Source organism: Chrysochloris asiatica, unplaced genomic scaffold, assembly GCF_000296735.1.
Source record: "Chrysochloris asiatica unplaced genomic scaffold, ChrAsi1.0 scaffold00023, whole genome shotgun sequence".
NCBI classification, from domain to species: Eukaryota; Metazoa; Chordata; class Mammalia; order Afrosoricida; family Chrysochloridae; genus Chrysochloris; species Chrysochloris asiatica.
The window spans coordinates 19,811,530-19,830,715 of NW_006408541.1; the positions used below are offsets into that span (position 1 = coordinate 19,811,530).

The 19,186-nt window shown below is 42.8% G+C and overlaps 1 protein-coding gene and 1 pseudogene across 1 annotated transcript; one reads left to right on the forward strand and one right to left on the reverse strand.

Moving 5' to 3' along the window:
• LOC102818957 overlaps window positions 1-13,564 on the reverse strand; it is a 30,832-nt pseudogene extending 17,268 nt beyond the window's left edge.
• Window positions 13,540-17,617, forward strand: FITM2 (fat storage-inducing transmembrane protein 2). The gene is made up of 2 exons (XM_006839274.1): window positions 13,540-13,735; window positions 16,969-17,617. The coding sequence occupies exons 1-2, from the start codon at window positions 13,563-13,565 to the stop codon at window positions 17,582-17,584; spliced, it is 789 nt and encodes a 262-aa protein (XP_006839337.1). The 5' UTR covers window positions 13,540-13,562; the 3' UTR covers window positions 17,585-17,617.
• Window positions 17,618-19,186: the final 1,569 nt, after the last annotated feature.

The following is a 19,186-nucleotide window of genomic DNA, read 5'->3' on the forward strand; positions in this document are numbered from 1 at the left end:
CTTCTGTAGTCATTCATGTTTTGAGGTTTTTCTCAGATTCATCATTATTCTTCCACATTGCAAGTATTTCATTGTGTGTATGTACCAAACTTTGCTTAACCATTCTTCTGTTGATGGGAATTTAGCTGTCTCCATCTTTTTGATGTGTCTCTTATAGACAACATTTTCAAGGATCCCGTTTTCTTAGCCATTTTGCTGTCTCTGTCTCTTGACTGGTGCATTTAGTCCATTTATATTCAGTGTAATTATCGATAGGCATGAATGGATTGCTGACATTTTGCTGTGTGTTTTTGTAATGGTGTTGGATTTTTTTGTTCCACATAATTTTCTGCACTGAGTTCATTTCGCTTGTGGGTTTTCTTTTCATTTTCATTTCTGCTGTGTTAATGTTTACTAAATCTTTATGATTTTTTTTTTCTTTTAAAGATGTTGATGTTCAGGTGTATTATTTTTCTTTGAGGCTACCCTGTAATTTATTAATTTTCCCCCTGTTTATAATTCTCTGTTTTATCTTGAGAACTACTTGACTTCACCTTTGGAAGTTCTGTATCTACAGTATTTCCTCTTTTTGCTTTGTAGTTGACTTCATTATAAATTGACATCTCTTATTCCCTATTTTCAGTCTTGTAGGCTTACTTTAAATACTTCTGTATCTGGATTGAGTTGTGGGTGGTGTTGTCATGTAGGGTGATCTCAAGTTGTTGTCTGCTATTGTTGGTGCTCAGTTCAAAGAACACCCTTTAGCAGTTTCTGTAAGTTGATCTGGTCATTACAAATTCCTTTTATTTCTGTTTACCAGAAAACTTCCTAATTTTGCTGTCACAATTGATGGACAGCTTTGCTGGGTCCGTGATTCTTGGTTGGCAATGTTTTTCTTTCAGAGTTTTGTTTATGTCATCCCATTGCCTTCATACCTGCATGGATTCTACTGAGAAGTCAGAGCTTAGTCTTTAATGGTTCTCCTTTCTATGTAACTATTTGTTTCACCTGAGCTGCTCTCAGGATTCTTTCATTGTCTTCGATTTTACAGAGTTTGATTATGATATATCTTGATGATTTTCTTTTGTGTACCCTGTTTGAGATTCACACTGCTTATCTTCTCTTCTCATCTTTCATGAAGTTAGAGAAGTTTTCTTCCAATAACTCTTTGACAATTTTTTCTGTGCTTTTTATTGTGTCTTTCTGTTCTGGAATTCTGATCATCCGTAAGTTGTTCCTCTTCATCGTGTCCCACATAACTCTTAGACTATCTTCAGATGTTTTCTGATTGTTCTTCTAGATTTCTAATGGAAGGTTTTGTATAGTCACAAAGTTTGTATTCATTTTACCTGTTTGTTCTTGCAGTGTTTTTTCTGAATGCTTCTAAAATTTTTTTTTTTTTGGTGATCTCCTTTCTTTCCTTGATAATTCTGTCACTTCTTTGAGGGTACCTAAATATCATTCTTTTTTTTTTAATGACGGGAGGGGTTATTGACCTTGATTAGGACTTAGACTTGTGTTTGCAGCTTGCCTTCTTACCAGACCTTTGAGATTTCTCCATGGAGTGTGATGGACTATGTTTAGGCTTCTTAGCCGTCTTTTCTTTGCTACTTTCCTGGAGAGTCAGAACTGCTCCTTCCACTAAAATCAGAGCCTGAATGGTTTTTACTATCTTACTTTTCTTACTATCCTGTCTAGAATCAAGTCTTATAATTTTAACAGATATAGAACCACTCCTGAAAAATGTTCTTTCACTATCTCATTTTCTTTTTAATCTGTCATCCTGACTGCTAAACTTAAAATCTTTTTCTTCCCTTTTTTTATTTCTCTTTTCTTTTATCCTGTCCATGCTCCCTTTCTTTACCTTTCTTTTTCCTATCTTTATCTACACTTCGACTCCTCTCTTTTTTCCTCTCTTGTTCTTTAGCCTCACCTTTATGCTTATGACTGCTCCCACTAAGATTCTCACATTGATCATCGCTTTTACACTTATCTCGACTCCTACTTTTACTGGAACTATTGGTTCACCTATCCCTTGAGTGACTTCTACTTCTATGTCTCTCTCCGGAAGGACTCCAATTTCGTCGTGTTTCTCTTTCAATGTCACTTCTATTGGATCTTCTCTGACCTCTAATCTTCACTCTAGCCCTATTGCTTCTATTTTAATTCTGTGAGCGTAACCTCTACTCCTACTCTGTCTAGCTTTATAAATATCATTCTTTAAAAAAATTTTTTTCTCAATTAGTTCCATTACCTTTCCTTCCTCAGGAACATTTTCTGGCTCTGCATCTTGGTCATTTGTTTGAGCCATTCTCTTTTGTTTCTTTGTGTGCAATGAAATGTTATGTTGTCTCCACTGCTTTGTGGATGGAGTTAGAGAATGGAAGTGTGAACACTGTGCTCATTTGCCGTCCATTCACCTCAGTTTAGGGTGGGTTTGGCTGGTGTTGGCTGCTGTCCATCATTGATCAGGTGGTACAGGAACTGGTATTGACTCTTTCCCAGTGAGTGGAGTTGCAGAAGGTATGGTTGTTATTGGGTTGTACAGACATGGCTGTTGTCTCCTGTTTGGCAGAAAAGAGAAAGCCTCTTTCCCCCTCAACACACACAAGAAAGCAAAACAGAAGAAACAAACAAAGAATAAACAATGAAAAGAGATAAAAGAAACCAGCAGCAAGCAGAAAAACAGAATATACTAACTATAAAGACAAAAAAGGGGCAGGGAAATAGAGTTGTAGAACAGAAAAATAAGAGGAAATAAAAGGCATAAATTTAAAATAGAAACCTTAAAATAGAAAATAAAATTAAAAACAGAGAGAGAAGATGAAAAGAGAAAGAGACTAGAGAGCAGTAAACAAAGATCAAAAGGAGGGGGGCAATGAGAAACAGAGGAAACGAAGGAAAAACAGAAGCAGAGATAGAAAAGATAAAGTTTTAGGGAATGGAAAGAGAAGAAGGAGGAGGAGAAGAATAAAAAAACAAAAACAATGAAACAGCTAAAGGGAAAAACAAACCCAAATACTAAAACAAATAACAAGTAAGGTAGAATCCCCACTAAATAGTTTTCCTCTTCTCCAGATGAATCTGGTAAAGGGGGCTGGGGAATGATGGTGACAGGATTTTATGATTCAATTGTGAGTAACTGTTAGCAGGATTAATTGATTGTCACAACGGTAACTGTAAAGGAAGTATAGCTAAAAGTAAAGCTAAAAAGTATAGCTAAAATCTTTAATTTCAGCAACAAATGATCCCAGGACCATCAAGAAGGAAAACCATGAAACAGTGGCAGAGGTGATGACATGGAGAGATGGAGCAGCTGTGGGCTCTAGGCCCATGGACTGAGAAAGGCTATGTGCCTGCAGGCAGGAGGCTGGCTGGCAGAATATGCCCTCAGGACATTCAAATGACTATATACTTTTTGTTTCGTATGTGTACATCAAATATTTTTGCTTTGTTCATTTGTGAACTATAAGATGTAAAAGGAAAGCCACAGAGAGGAAGTAGGATAACTGTTGTTACAGGGAGGGGATTATAATCATTGAGATGAAACAGAACATAAAATGTGGAAAATAAAAAGCAGAACACCGTCTCTGAAAACCCACACAAAACACAAAAAAAAAAGAAAAAAAAAAAAAAAAAAAAAAAAAAAAAAAACAGTGCAGTTGTTGGATCCAGAAAGGAGAATACTCTAAGGGGCTCCTGAAAGCCAAGAAGCTCACAAGGTGGGTGTGGGAGGGATGTGACAGCAGAGTTCCTGGCCTTCCTTAGATAGAGTTCCTGTCAGCCTAGATGTTGTCTATGTTGAGGACACTCAATCCAGATGTAGTTCATGGAGGCCCTTGATGGAGGTGGTTTCAGTATCTGTTAGGACCACAGGGCAGTTGGGGACATGGTGACTGGTTAAATGCTGGTCTTGTGGTTCTATGGGTTCTATAGATCTGGAGCTGAGCCCACCTGTATCCAGGCACCAAAGCAGCTGACCCCTGCCTCACACTGGCATGGCTTCCAACCACATGACTCTGAACTCCCAGAAAGCAGGGTCTGTGTTGGGGGTGGATAAGGATGGAAGATGACCACACCTCTGGTCACCAGGGGAGTGTGGGGAAAAGGAATCACATCTTTCCCATTGGCTATGTGAATCTGCTCTGCCAGGCCACCTTCAGTTGTCAAAGCTGCTCACAAAAGTTCATGACAGTCATGCTGTGTCTAGCTTCCCGTTCACCAGTCAGACGCCCTCTCTTACTGCCCCTGCTCTACTTCTCCTCCCAGCAAACACTCAATCCACTTCTACAACCTTTTCTCTGAAGTTCAGGGTTCCAGAATTTTTATCTGTGTCTGTTTCAGTTGGTCTCTCATGTCACTGTTGTAGGGGGTCTATGTAGTATGTCTGCCTAATTCACCATCTTCCATTCATCTTTATAACTTTTACAGTCATCCCTGTGCCTATTGCATTGCCTACATAGTTGGCTGTTGTCGTTAAGTGCCGTCAAGTCGGTTCTGACCCATAGCGCCCCCCATAGTGTTTCCGAGGAGAAGCTGATGAGCTTGAACTGCTGACCTTGAGGTTCAAACCAACTTTGCAGTCCAGCCCATTAACCCACAGCACCACACCAGGACTCTGCATTGGGCTAAGCACTTAATTGGAGTCCTGGTGTGGCGCTGTAGGATAAGCACTTGGACTGAAAGTTGGTTTGAACTACAAGGTCAGTGGTTCAAACTCACCAGAAGCTCTTTGGAAACCCTATACAGGGTCGCTGTGAATCAGAAACAACTCAACAGCACTTAACAACAACAACAACAACAACAAGCATTTGTTTAACAGATCAATGTAGAAATGAACAGCAACAATTTTGTGGTACCACTGAGGGACCAGACAAGACAGAATCTGATATTTGTGGTTGTTTATCACCCCCTGGTGGGGAAGAGTAGGAACACCATTCTCTAATGCTCTAAAATCCTTTTACCAATATCAGATGCCCCTCAAGGTCACTGATGGTGATCCCATGTGTGTCAAAAGAGAACTGTGCTCCCGAGGATCTTCAGTGGTTGTATCAGGTTTCCAAGGCTGCAAAGCTTTACGGGGGCAGGAAGCCTCATCTTTCTCCTGAGGAGCGATTGGTGGATTTGAACTGCTGACTTGCAGTTCATGGGTTTGTAGCCCAAATTGTAACCCACTATGCTAGTACATATTGCTGTTGTTAAGAGTCGTCTAGTTGATTTTGACTCATAACAACCCTACATAGGGTTTCTGAGGAGTGGCTGGTAGCTTTGAACCACTGATCTTGTGGCTAGTAGTCCAGTGCTTAACCTGCAGTGCCACATCAGGATTCACATCGTTTTTACAAATACTAATAAAATGTGCAAATGCTCTTTGTTGTAAATCCATGTAGTCGATCACTTCTCACAGAATGCTTTTACTGATCTTCACCAAGCTTTTGCATTCTTAACTAACCTGTGTCTTCAATTCAGCCATGTTCAATTCAACAACTGCTGTTTCATCCCAATGGAGAAAATCAGCAAACCAAATTACACTCTGATTTATAGCATTTGCCATTTTCCCTCTTGTCAATACTGTCACCATGGCTTAAAGCTACCAGTGTGACATTACTGAATCTGAATTTGGGGAGAGAGGCACAATAGCATACCACTATATGTTGTTGTTAAGTGCTGTCAAGTTGGTTATGACTCATAGTGAGCCTGTATAGGGTTTCCGAAGAGCAGCTGGTAAGGTTGAACCATTGGCCTTACTGTTCAAACTGACCTTGCAGTCCTGTGCTTATCCTACTGTGCCACACTGGGACTCCATTATATAGTATTTCTATATTACAGATAGAAATAATCCAAGCAACTGGATTATATCAAGAATGTGGCATCAGACAGACGGGTCTGTTGTGATACAATGGTGAATAATTGTTATCAGGACTGATTGTGAGGGTTGGAAATGTAAAAGTGGACGTTTTGTAGCAGGGAAGGGAGTGATTAACTTTCGAGTCTAGGAGCAGAGGTCCCTAGGACCATCAACGGAGAAGAGCCGAGAGCGGGACCCTACCCAGAGAAGCAGTGATGCCTGAGATGGAGGCAGAGACGATGACATGGAGCGATGGAGCAGCTGGGGACTTTAGCTCCAGAGAGGGAGAGGGACTGTGTGCTAAAGACTGGGGAGGGGTAGTGTAGGGGGCAGGCTTGCAGGCTATACCCTTTGGCTGGTTGATGATGCATGGAGGGGATTGTAACCATGGCAATGAAATGATATATGATAGAATGAATGTAAAACTAATGTTCTCCCATGTAAACTATCATATAATTCTCAATAAAACATTAAAAAAAAAAAAAAAAAAAAAGAATGTGGCATCAGAATTGGAGGAAAACTCATTAACTACCTTCGATATGAAAATGATAAGACTTTGTTTGTTGAAGGTGAAAATACTTACTGATGAAGATCAAAGACCACAGCCTTCAGTATAGGTTGCACCTAAATGTAAAAAAACAACAAAAATCCTCACCATTGGGCCAATAAATAACATTATGATAAATAGAGAAAGGATTGAAGCTGTCAAAAACGTCATTCTGCTTGGATCCACTCATAGAAGCAGCAGTGAAGAAATGATGTATTGCATTCGGCAAATCTGCTGCACAAGACTTCTTTCAAGTGTTCAAGAACAAAGATGTCAGTTTGAGGACTAAGGTGCGCCTGACCCAAGTCATGGTATTTTCAATAGCTTCGTGAGCATATAAAAGAAAGTTGGACAGTTATTCAGGAAGCCTGTAGAAGAACTGATGCATTTGAGTTATGGTGTTGGAGAAGTATGTTAAAAGTACCATGGAATGCCAGAAGAACAAACAAATCTGTGTTGTAAGAAGTGCAGCCAGAATGCTCCTTAGAAGCCAGGATGGTGAAACTTCGTCTCTCAGACTTCAGACATTTTATCAGAAGGGACCAGTCCCTGGAGTGGGCCATCATGCTTGGTAAAGTGGAGGGACAGCGAAAAAGAGGAAGACCCCAATGAGATGGACTGGCACAGTGGCAGCAGGAATGGGCACAAGCATAACAATAACTGTGAAGATGGCACAGGACCGGGCAGTGTTTTGTTCTGTTGTGTATAAGAAACATCTTGACGGCAACTCACAACATCTTCCAGATACAACATTGTGATTGGTTGCTCTACTATCCCTACTCAGGGCAACCCCATCTAACCTCATGTGTGCAGAGTAGGGTTCAAGGATATGACCCCTTAGAAGTACTGTCTTCTATGGAAGGAATCCTGGTGGCACAGTGGGATAAGCACTGGACTGCTACCACAGGATCAGCAATTCAAGCCATAAGGCACGCTTGGGGAGAAAGATGAGGCTTCCTGTTCCCATAAAGACTTACAGACTCAAAAATCCCATATAAGGTCACTATGAGTCAGAACTGATTAGAACGCAGTGGGTTCCTCTAGATGGGTTCAAACAGCCAACCTTTCAGCTAGTAGTTAACTGTGCCACTTCTATAGATACAATAGAGCTATGTGACCCTAAGAGTATAGATAATAAAATGCACTAAAATAATTAGGAAATGATGAGCTTTGAGTTTTTCTTTTACGTTTAATTATGTTCATATAATTAAAAGTTTAACAGTTGGCTTGCAAAATTCCTGAAAATATACTCATCGGTTCTTGTAGGCCACTGCGAGCTGGCTCCAAAACACCATTGGGCTTACAACACAGTTATGTTCTAATGTGAGTTATGGTAAGAAGAGCTACTGAGAGCGGCTAGAGAGACCTACAACCATTAGTCCCAAACCACTTGTTCTTGAGCTGATTCCGACTCACAGGGTTGATTTTGCCAGAAGTGGACTACCAGAATTTTTTGGTCTAGAGCAGTTGGAGGGTTCAACATGCTGACCTTTCGGTTACCACACAAGCTCTCCACCACAGCACCAGCCGCTCCTTAGCAATTAGTCAGGACGATGCTTAACCACTCTTCAAACATCTCCAGAAATGAGGGTGCATGGTCTCAAAGAAAACAAACCCATTTCCTTACTGCAGAAATATGAATAATCCTGAATCTTTCCGAAGATACTTTGGTGATAGTCTCTCTGAGTGATGCCTAGCGCTTCTCTTCACCCAGAACCCCTTTCTTCGGGCGGAGACCAGTATCTGGATACTCACTTGGGGAAACCACCTAGCTAGTAAGGAGAGGAACTGGGACTCGAACCTGTTCTTCACCATTGTGCTGTTGCGCACTTGCCAATCTTCAGGAGATAGGGGTGGGTCCACCCTACTATTCACAAGTTTCAGCCTGCTAATCACAAGTTGGATCCCTGATGTAGCGTTGTAGCATAAACACAGGACTACTAACCACAAGGTTGGAGGTTCAAATCCACCATCTGCTCCTTGGAAACCCTGTACAAGGTCACTATGAGTCAGAACAGCCTCCATGACGTTTAGCAACAACAACAAATAACACTTTCACTTCCAATCGTGAGAAGTCAAATTGGTAAAATTGCCACTATGTTTTCTTTTATAAACTCAGATTTGTGAAATTATAGAGACATCTTGATGTGCAAGGCAGAGACTCTGATCACATAAATGCAGTTCACAGATTTGAAGATCATTCTGAGATTTTTTATTTTTTTTTGTAATTTAACATATATATTTTTTAAATTGTGAATTGGGTGAAGATTTACAGAGTAGAGAATCAGTTTCATAGTGAACAAATCGTACACATTTCATTTCATCTCATTGATTGCTATGCCTTCTATGTAACTTCACTTACTCCATTTTCTCTTCTTGGTTTCTCTTTCCCTTCCTCCTTCCTTCCCAACCCTACTGAACTTTGTCCTTGGATAAATGCTGCCCTTGGGTGACTATTCTACGGTTTGTGTACCTCACTGGTGAAGTTGTTCCCCCTATAGACCTATCTATTGTTTGGCTGAAAATTGAACCATGGGGGTGACTGAGATGTTTTTACGGAATTAATACTTTTATTCTCACTAATTTGTTGATTCTCTGCATGAGTGTCTTTACAACTATACACAAAGGGGCTTTAAAAAAATTTGTGGACAAATGCAATGAAAAGATAATGGAATTTTTCCATGAACGTTTTGATGCCCCCTTGTATACTTACACATATTTATAATATATGATATGATAATATGCTTCTAATCAGTTCATTACAGGCATAAATCAAGCCAGTGATTCCCAGACTGTGTAACTATCCCTGGTATAGAAACATGAGATTATTTTAGACAGTTGAGAGATAATGAATATTTCAACAGGATTTTTTTTCATTTGTAATAGACAAAATGTAACTATACATGTTGCTGTTTATTGTTGGGTAATGTGGAGTCAGTTCCAACTCAAAGCAACCCTGTACACAACAGAACAAAAACATTGTCTGGTTCTACGCCCTCCTCACAATTAATTTATGTTTGACCCCATTGTTGCTGCCACTGTGTCAATCCATCTTGTTTGGGGGGGTCTCCCTTTTTTTTTTTTGACCCTCTACTTTCTCAGGGACTGGTCCCTCCTGATAACACGTCCAAACTACGTGAGACAAAGTCTTGCCAGGCTCGCTTCTGAGGGCCGTTATCTAGCTGTACTTCCTCTAAGACAGATCTGTTTGTTCTTCTGACAGTTCATTTTCTTCACCAGCATCATCGCTCAAATACATCTATTCTTCTTCAGTCTTCCTTAGCCATTGTCCAACTTTAGCGTATATATGATGAAGCGACTATAAATACCATGGCTTGGGTATTTGTCTTTAATACTTTGAAAGATAGATTTGCCCAATGCACTATATAGTTTGATTTCTTGACTGCTGCTTACATGAGTGTTGATTGTGGGTCTAAGTAAAATGAAATAAATCCTTGACCACTTCAATCTTTTCTCTGTTTATCAGGATATTATTTATTGGTCCTATTGTGAGGATTTTTGTTTTATTTACATTGAGTTGTAATTCACACTGTAATCTTTGATCTTCATCAGCAAGTGCTTCAAGTCCTCTTCAGCAAGCAAGGCTGTGTCATCTACATAGCACAGGTTGTTAATGAGCAATTCAAGTCCAGTGTCTCAGATTGTTTGCTCAGCATACAGATTAAATGTCGTTGATGTTGTTAAGTGCCATGGAGTTGGTTCTGACTCATAGCAACCCTGCCTAGGGTTTTTGAGGAATGGCTGGTGGGTTTGACCAACCAACCTTGTGATTAGCAGTCCAATACTTAATCTACAGTGCCACACCACCATTGAATAACTGGTGAAAAGATACAACCCTGGCACATACCTTTTCTGATTTAAAACCATTCAGTATCCCTTTGTTCTGTTTGAACAACTGCCTCTTGGTCTGTGTACAGGTTCCTCATGAGCACAATTCACTGTTCTGGAATACCCATTCTTTGTAATGTTAGCCATAGTTTGTTATGATCCACACAGTCAAATGTCTTTGCATGAAGCACATGTTAATATATCTTTCTAGTATTCTCTGCTTTCAGTCAAGATCCATCTGACATAAGCAATGATATGCCATTTTCTTCTGAATCTAGCTTGAATTTCTGGCAGCTCCCTGTTGATATACTGCTGCAACTGTTTTTAAATCATTGTCAGCAAAATTTTACTAGTATGTGATATTAATGATATTGTTTGATACATTCCATATTCTGTCAGGTCACCTTTCTTTGGAATAGGCACACATCGGTCGGCCAGGTCTTCCACATTTCTTGGTGTAGATTAATGAGTGCTTCCAGCACTGCATTAATTTGTTGAAGCATTACACTTGGTATTCTGTCAATCCCAGAAGCTTGGTTTGTTTGCTAATGCCTTCAGTACTGCTTGAATATCTTCCATCAATGCCTTTGGTTCTTGACCATATACTGTCTCCTAAATGTTGACCGATTCTTTTGAGTACAGTGATTCTGTGTATTCCTTCCATCTTCTTTTGATGCTTCCTTCATTGTTCAGTATTTTTTCCCATGGAATTCTTCAGTGTTTTAATTCAAGACTTGAATTTTTTTCTTCAACTTTTTCAGCTTGAGAAATGTTCTTTGCATCTCACTAGGATACTTTACTTTGTCTTCTCGAGCTGCCCTTTGAAATGTTCTGATCAGTTCTTATGTTTCATCATTTTTTCTGTTTGTTACTTTATGTTCAAGACCAAGTTTCAGAGTTTCTCCTGATATCCACACTGGTCTTTCCTTTCTTTTTAATGATCTTTAATTCCAGGTATTTGTGGGATGTTCTTGATGTCATCCCACAACTCCTCTGTTCTTCAGTCTTTAGTGTTCAGCAGGTCAAATCTGTTCTTGAGATGGTCTCTAAACTCAGATGGGATATTCTCAAGGTTATATTTTGGGTTTCGTGAACTTGTGTTAATTTTCTCAGCTTTAACCTAAACTTACATACAGGCAACTGATGGTCTGTTCCACAGTCGGGCCCTGCCCTTGTTTTGGCTGGTGATGTTAAGCCTCTCCATCACCTCGACCCACAGATGTAGTTGATTTGCTTCCAGTGTGTTCCATCTGGCAAATCCATGTGTATAGTCACTGCTTACGTTGCTGGGGGAAAAAAAGGTATTTGCAATTAAGAAGTTGCTGGTCTTGCAAAACCCTATCATGGGCTCTCCAGTATTATTTCTGTCACTAATGCAACTTAGTTTCCAACTTTCACATTCCAGTCATCAGTAATTATCAATGCATCTTTATTGCATGCTTGGTCCATTTCAGACTGAAGAAGGTAGAATTTTTCAATTTCATCTTCACTGGCTTTAGTGATTGGTGTATAAATTTGAATAATATTGGTTGGTATTAACTGGTCTTCCTTGTAGGCATACGGATATTATCCTATCACAGACAGCATTGTATTTTTAGCTAGACTTTGAAATGTTCTTTTTTGTTGTTTTTCTTTTTCTCAAAATAAAATGCTCTTTATGTGTCCCATTTCATTTTTGATGACTTCTATTTTTCCTAGATTCTAACCTCATACATTCCACGTTTCAATTATTAATGGATATTTGCAACTGTTTCTTTTCATTTTGAGTCATGCCTCACCAGAAAATGAAGGTCCTGAAAGCTTTGCTCCATCCACATCATTAAGGTTAGCTCTACTTTGAGGCAGCAGCTCTTCTCCAGTTGTATTTTGAATGCCTTTCAGCCTGAGAGGCTCATCTTCTGGCACTATATCAGACAATGTTCCACTGCTGTTCGTAAGGATTTCAGTGGCTAATCAATCCCTCAGAAATGGACTATGGATTCCGTCTTCCTAGTCTGTTCTTAATCTGAAAGTTCTACTGAAACATGACCCTGCTGGTATTGGAAACACTGGTGGTATAACTTCCAGCATTACAGCAACACGTATGCATCACATGATGTCTGACAAACCGTACAAGACAAGTGCTGAAAGTGGCACATACAATTCATGATTACAAAGATATTTTTGCTTCTGAGCTAATCGTTAGGTATTTAAGTGCTAAATGTGTTTTGCTTCAAAAAATATATTAATAGTATCAATGGTATATGAACATAGCAAAAGTAGTTAAAGTGGCAAGCAATGGTTCATGGTTAGGATGCAATGAATTAGACACCCAGTCTTGACATAGGTGAGGGAGATGCATTGTGATAAACTAAATGACTGAGTTATCAACATTGTTGTTGTTGTTATGTGCCATGGAGTCATATCGACCCTGTACAGGGTTTCCGAGGCTATAAATCTTTATGGGAGCAGAAAGCCTCATCTTTCTCCTGTGGAACAACTGGTAGTTTCAAACTGCTGATGGTGAGATTAGCAGCTCAATTCGTAACCACTACGCTACCAGAGCTCCTTAGTTACCAACATTGTTGTTGTTGAGTGCTGTTGAGTCGATCCTGACCCATAGCGACCCTGTATAGGGTTTCAGAGGAGCAGCTGGTGAGCTTGAACCGTCAACCTTGCAGTTCAAACGGCTTTGCAGTCTGGCGCATTAACCCACAAGTGCCACACCAGAACATTAGATCTATATTAAATGGCATTTTCATTCAACACAAAGATAAAATCAATTATTTTATTGAGTAGCTAATGAAATCTAATATCATATCCCTATATCTGGACCACTATCACAAATCACATCACCATTCATAAAATAACTCTTGGGAGAATCTTCTCTAGTCTACCCCATTTTACAGATGAGAAAACTGAGGCTTAAGAAGAGGAAGTATGTTTGCCAAGGTAAAGGGGAGATTAACTGATACTGTAACCACTCCTCCAGTTCCTATAGCATGGCATTCATTTCTTCTTAATCTCTAGCAAACATTAAAATAAGCGTGTTCTCCTATACGAAAGCAAAACAGCAGAGAGTGAGATTCGAACCCACGGCACAGAGCCCTGCTGCCTAGTGTCATTGCTGGGAGAAGAGAGGAGGAAAGTGACGAGATTGGAGACGAGCGTGCTGCAGTGGCTGCCAATGGCCGGAAGAGGGAGCGCGCGGGCCCAGGAGCGCGGTGTCGTCGCCAAGAGGTGGGACCCGCTGGCGGCAACGCCTACGTTCGAAGGGAGGCGGGGGCACCAGCCCGGGCGAAGGGCAAGACGGTGGCCGATAGGGTGCAGGGAGGCGGACGGTGGCCGACGAGGTCGGACATGGATCGTCTGGAGTGCTGCGCGTGGGTCCTTAGGGGGACCCTGGTGCGGGCCGCGGTGCGACGCTACCTGCCTTGGGGGCTGGTGGTGTTCATGCTGACGGGCTCCCTCCTCAAGGAGTTCTCTCCGCTGCCCGAGAGCTACCTCAGCAACAAGCGTAACGTCCTCAACATGTGAGTCTCCCGGGTCCTCCTCTCCTGCCCCCAGGCGATTCGCGGGCACTGGCCTGGCCGAAGTCCGGCTGTCGGGACGACTCGTCCGGAGAAGCCCGGGGCTGGCTTCCCGGACGGACGGGTCATTGGAAGGGGGTAAGCCCTCCTTCCCGTCATGACAGCAGCATCCCGCACGCCGGTCACGATTGGGGAGCCCCGTGCCGGTAGGGGTGTGTCGGGTGCGCTGCGGGGCTCGGTCCGCTCCCCTGGCTCCCCTTGCCCTGTTGGGGGAGATGTTTCCTTCCTGCCTGGCTTTGCCGGAGTCCGCACCGCCACCCGGTGTCATCCCCGTAGCTTGTGACAGGACCGCCATTCAAAGAGACTCCCGAGGGGCGCAGTGGGTTACGAAGCTGGCTGCTAATCGCAAGGCCAGTAGTTCGAATCCACCAGCTTCTCCTCGGGAGAGAGATGAGGCTTTCTGTTCCCGTAAAGATCAACAACCTCGGAAACCCGATCCAGGGTCGCTTTGAGTCGGGACCCACTTCACAGCACATGGTCACCACCACCAGCCCATGACCTTTCCCCTGAATTTCCTTGAACCTTCTCAGTCACCCAAAGTGCATGGCGGTTGCCCAGGAAAGCAACTCCAGCAGAGCTCTTTGAGACTTCTGAACTCCACCCACTTAACGCCCCCCCCTTTTTTGGGGGGAGGGGGTCCCCTAACTCATGGATTCCTGACTGTGTTGCACATCAACACTGTTGCAATAATAAATGCTCTGAAAGAGCCCAGATTTGGCTTCAGAATCAGGAGCGCCTCTGCAGCATCTCTTGAAAGACTGCGTAACTTTATTATCACTTTCAAACTCTGGTTGTCTCCCAGGCAGTTTTGTCAGATGTCAGCTAGATCTTGACTCTGTCAAGATCCCGGATCTCAAGTCCAGCAAAGGTTTAAGTGGCGGGCCTTTCAGTGATATCTGAGAACCTTTGGACTCTAGGAAAGAGTCTTTGTGTCCTTCTCTCACCTTCCTTCCTCACCCTGCCTGCACAGCTGGGTTGAGAATAGACAAGGAGAGTAGCAGTGTCCCCCAAGTCTCTTGCTTGAGTGTTTACTGCTGCTGCTCCCCACGCCAGCCACCTTTCATGATCTCATGGGAAGCGGACAAGACAGCTGCTGCTTTATCCTGCCTGGGTGCACTAGGAGCCAAGCAGACTGGCAAACAAGTTCCTGATGTTTGTGGGTAATAACCATGGATTCTGGCCTTTTGTTCCAAGCCTCTGTGTCAGTTACTGAAGGGAACTAGTGAATCATTGGACCTGGAAGGGACCTTAGAAATTATTTGGATCCTTGTGTGATATATTTAGGGTAGCTGCTGGGGCTGCTCCAACCAGACTCCTCCTGGGATTTGCTTCCTTGGTTTGGAGGTTTAGGATCATGATTCAATGGGATATCCAGTTCGTTGGCCTAATACCACGTTTAGTGCTTCTGTTCTACCTCCTGGTTTGTTGCATAGTGCATGGGGTCTTAAAAGCCTGCAGGCTGCTGCTAAGAAACAGTTCCTGTTATTCACAGGAATAGTAGAGGAAGAGAATCAGGAATAGGGTAAGGCAAACTGCCAGCCATTCCTCAGGAGAAGGATGAGGCTTTCTGTTCCCGTAAAGATTTACAGCCTCGGAAATTCTATGTGGGGTCGTTATGAGTTGGAACCGACTCCTCCGCACATTACCACCATTGGAATGTGTGGTTAATTGCCTCCATGAATAGCTGCTGCTTTACAGAAGAACTGGGTGGTGTCCAGCTACTTTTATTGAATATTTTAATCAAAGATAGAAGACTCCTGTGATCAAAAGGGGAAAATTACAAAATAGAATTTTAAATTCTCACAGACTCCAGACTTTCTGGAGCCATAGAGGCTGAATGAACCCCAAAGATTATTGCCCTGAGGTAATCTTTAAACCTTAAACCAAAAATTATCTTGTAAAGTCTGCTTAAAACCAAACAGATTAGCTTAACTAGTAAAAAATGGTTTGCCTTGAGTACTGTGCTCTTTAAGAACTATCTAGATGGTTCAAACCCACCAGCCGCTCCTCGAAAACCCTACACAGGATTGCTGTGAGTCGGACCTGACTATCAGCACATAGAACAACAATATGTAATCAAATTGACAACAGCAACTCAGTTAGATAGGAACCTTTGGGGTCATTGAGTTTGTTAATAAGCAAGAAACAACTCAGAAAATAAGGGTAGGAATGGTTGCTCAACCCCAAGATTGTAATCAGTGTACATGTGGAAACTTGAATTGGCGTATACATTGCTGAGTATAATCTCAGCGTAAAGAAAAAGAAAAGGAAACTCGTTCTGTCTCCTTAGCTGTATTAGCAGCTGAAAAAAGTAAAACTCTGAGAGGTTTAATATCAAGTTAGATCAGAGTCAGGATTTGAAACTGGGTCATTGAGCTTCTCTGCCAATTTCTGTGTAATGAGTTGAATGATTCCAAGACCATGCCTGCCTTTTAGGAAAGAGCCGTGCAATGGAAAGATGAGGTTTTAGCAGGAGCGTGGACTTTGGACTGATCAAACCTGGTTTCATCTGTGCTCATTGGTTGTGTGAGTGTCACTGTGGGAAGACAAGTTACCGGGTTTTGTCTGCGCCTTAGATTTCTTATCAATACATACCTCCTAGAGTATGGAAAAGCAAACGTGTGTGAAAGCGCCTGGCATTTGGTAGGTGTTCAATTCTTGCTACTTTCCTGAACAAATAACATAATGCTTCAGATCGCTGACCCTGGATTCACATCGCAGCACCACCACTTGCCGCCTCTACCTTGGGCATGACTCTTCTCCGTGCTTCCATTTGTTTGTAAAGCCTGTTAAGTTTACTCAGATTCAGAGCGCTACTGTGTAGACCTTTCCCCTAGAGTTCCCAAAGCTGTCGTCTTGACAGGAACAGACTGCCTGAGCTGCTGGTGGTTCTGACCTTTGAGTTAGCAGACAAGCACCACTGTGACTCCAGAGTTCCTTTTTATCTGTAAAATGGGTATACCTCAGAGGGCTGTTTAAAAATTAAATCCTTAGTACAACAAAAGTATGTAGTATACGAGGCAAATGGTAGATGCTCCGAATGTAATTGCTGTCATGCCCTGTAGCTTTTGTCCAGTTCTCTCCTCTCTCCAAGTTTTGGAATCTAGAGATCAGACTGTGGCCTTGAGTCCCTTCCTCCGTGTCCTGCCTTCACTTGCACTTTTCTCTTCTGCTAGGTATTTTGTCAAAGAAGCCTGGACTTGGACCTTCTGTCTCCTCCTGCCTTTCATTGTCCTCACTAATTACCACCTGACGGGCAAGACAGGGCTGGTCCTGCGGCGGCTGACCACCCTGTTAGTGGGCACGGCCATCTGGTATGTCTGCACGACCCTCTTCTCCAGCATCGAGCACTACACGGGCAGCTGCTACCATTCGCCAGCCCTGGAAAAGGTCAGGAAGGAGCCTCAGAGCAAGCAGCAGTGCCACAGGGAGGGAGGGTTCTGGCACGGCTTTGACATCTCAGGCCATGCTTTCCTGCTGAGCTTCTGTGTCCTCATGATTGTGGAGGAGATGGCCGTGCTGCATGAAGTGAAGACGGACCGAAGCCACCCCCTCCACACCACCATCACCACCCTGGTCATCGCCCTGGGCACCCTGACCTGCATCTGGGTGTTGATGTTTCTGTGCACAGCTGTCTATTTTCATGACTTTTCCCAAAAAGTGTTCGGGACCCTGTTTGGTCTGCTGGGCTGGTATGGGACATACGGATTTTGGTATTTGAAATCCTTTTCCCCAGGACTTCCTCCTCAGAGCTCTAGTTTAAGTTTGAAGCAAGACAGTTACAAGAAATAAAAGATACCAAAGGGACAGCAGCAGGACAATGGCTAGTACCTTCTTCATGTGTCTTAGTTAGCGAAACTACCGCCCCGCCTGCAGAGAGGAAGCCGACTGGGCAGCTTTGGTGTGTGGTGGAGGAGTCTGGGAAGGAACTTTTGTCCCTAGACTAGACTTGGCAACGTTCCCTGATGTCACAAGCACCACCACTCCAGCCAGGCACTTTGTGTCCCTGGCTGGACTTGATCTCAGTCTGGAATGCCCCGCATTGTCTCAAGAGGGCAGAGCCACAGCTCAGTGAAAAGACAGAAGACGGGAAAGCTTCCATTTTGAGGCTGAGGGGAGGCCAGGGGCCTGAGGACTCTCATCTGCTGCCATCTTCCTGATTCTAGTTGTCTTTTGCTTTTAATGGCTGTTCGCAGTGTTAATTCAAAATATTTCCCACTGGTCTATTTTGCGCAAGCATTTATTCCAGGCAGGGTTCTTTAGAAAACCACCAACCGCCTGAACCACACTGTGTGGCTCTAGTATTTGTTCGTGAAATGTTGAATATCACAACTGGTTGGTGACTCGCTACCAAAACAGGCCTGTTGAGCTGGAGTGCCCTGTGACTTCATGTTGTGGGCTTTCCACGTCATGAACATTAATGCTCTTCTATTCATGTATGTTGGTTTTTGAAGCAGTAAGGTTACCGTGTTTTCTTCTTTTTTGAGCGAATGCTTTATAGGTTTCAGTAATAACTGTGACCGTAGTTCTTTGTTGATAAAATGGAAAATAATGCAACACGCCAGTGCCACTGCACCTTGACATATGTGTAGATAGTTCTGAGTGTTGTCTGTGTGTGTGTATGTTTAGAACACTAATTTTCTTTTCATAAACCAAATTCTTGGCTTGTGGGATTTAATGCCCCCTCACAGGGCTGCTTTCTCTGAATAATCAAACAGGAAAGCAGGTGATGTAGTCACATGCTGAATTTGAAGCCGGGTCAGGGTAGTTGTGCAGAATGCCCGTGTGCACCGCAGCGGTCCTGACCCAGAGTCATTGGGTCTGACTGAGCAGTTCTTCAGTCATACAGTAAGGCCATTGGTCCGTCTGTGTGGCCCAGGGCACTTTCCACTGCGAACAAGTTTATGATCATTCAAAAGTAAAATGTCTCCCGTTGCCTCAGATGGCAAGAAGCCAATCTAACCTCAGAAGTACTCTCCGTATTCAACGGAGGTGTGACTAGCCCCACCCTCCTCTGATTGCACCAACAAAACCAAACCTGGGCCTCTTGAACTGGCCTTGAAATTGACCACCTCCCACCCCCACCTCCACCCACCCAACACTTCTCTTGGCAACCTTAACATTCTGTGGCTTTCACTCCAAGAGTGCTGGGAAGAGTTAGCAATCTACCCACCACCATACTACAAAAGCTACAGGCTCTGATAAGACCACCCCTCTCCCTCACCCAGACTCTCCTACGTCTGTCTCTCAAAACCAACTGCCTTGCATTTTAGATCATCACCCTTGAAGCTGCTCTAATGCCCACCCATCCACCCCCAGTCCTCCAACCAGATCATTGCATTAACTGATAAGCACTACACTTGACCGAAGCTTAGGCTGTTAAGAGCTGACGGC

Bases quoted from the DNA above. Each gene is read 5' to 3' on its own strand.
- FITM2 (XM_006839274.1), top strand. From the start codon at position 13,563: ATGGATCGTCTGGAGTGCTGCGCGTGGGTCCTTAGGGGGACCCTGGTG. The intron at 13,736-16,968 runs GTGAGTCTCCCG...CTCTTCTGCTAG, and splicing joins AAGCGTAACGTCCTCAACAT to GTATTTTGTCAAAGAAGCCT.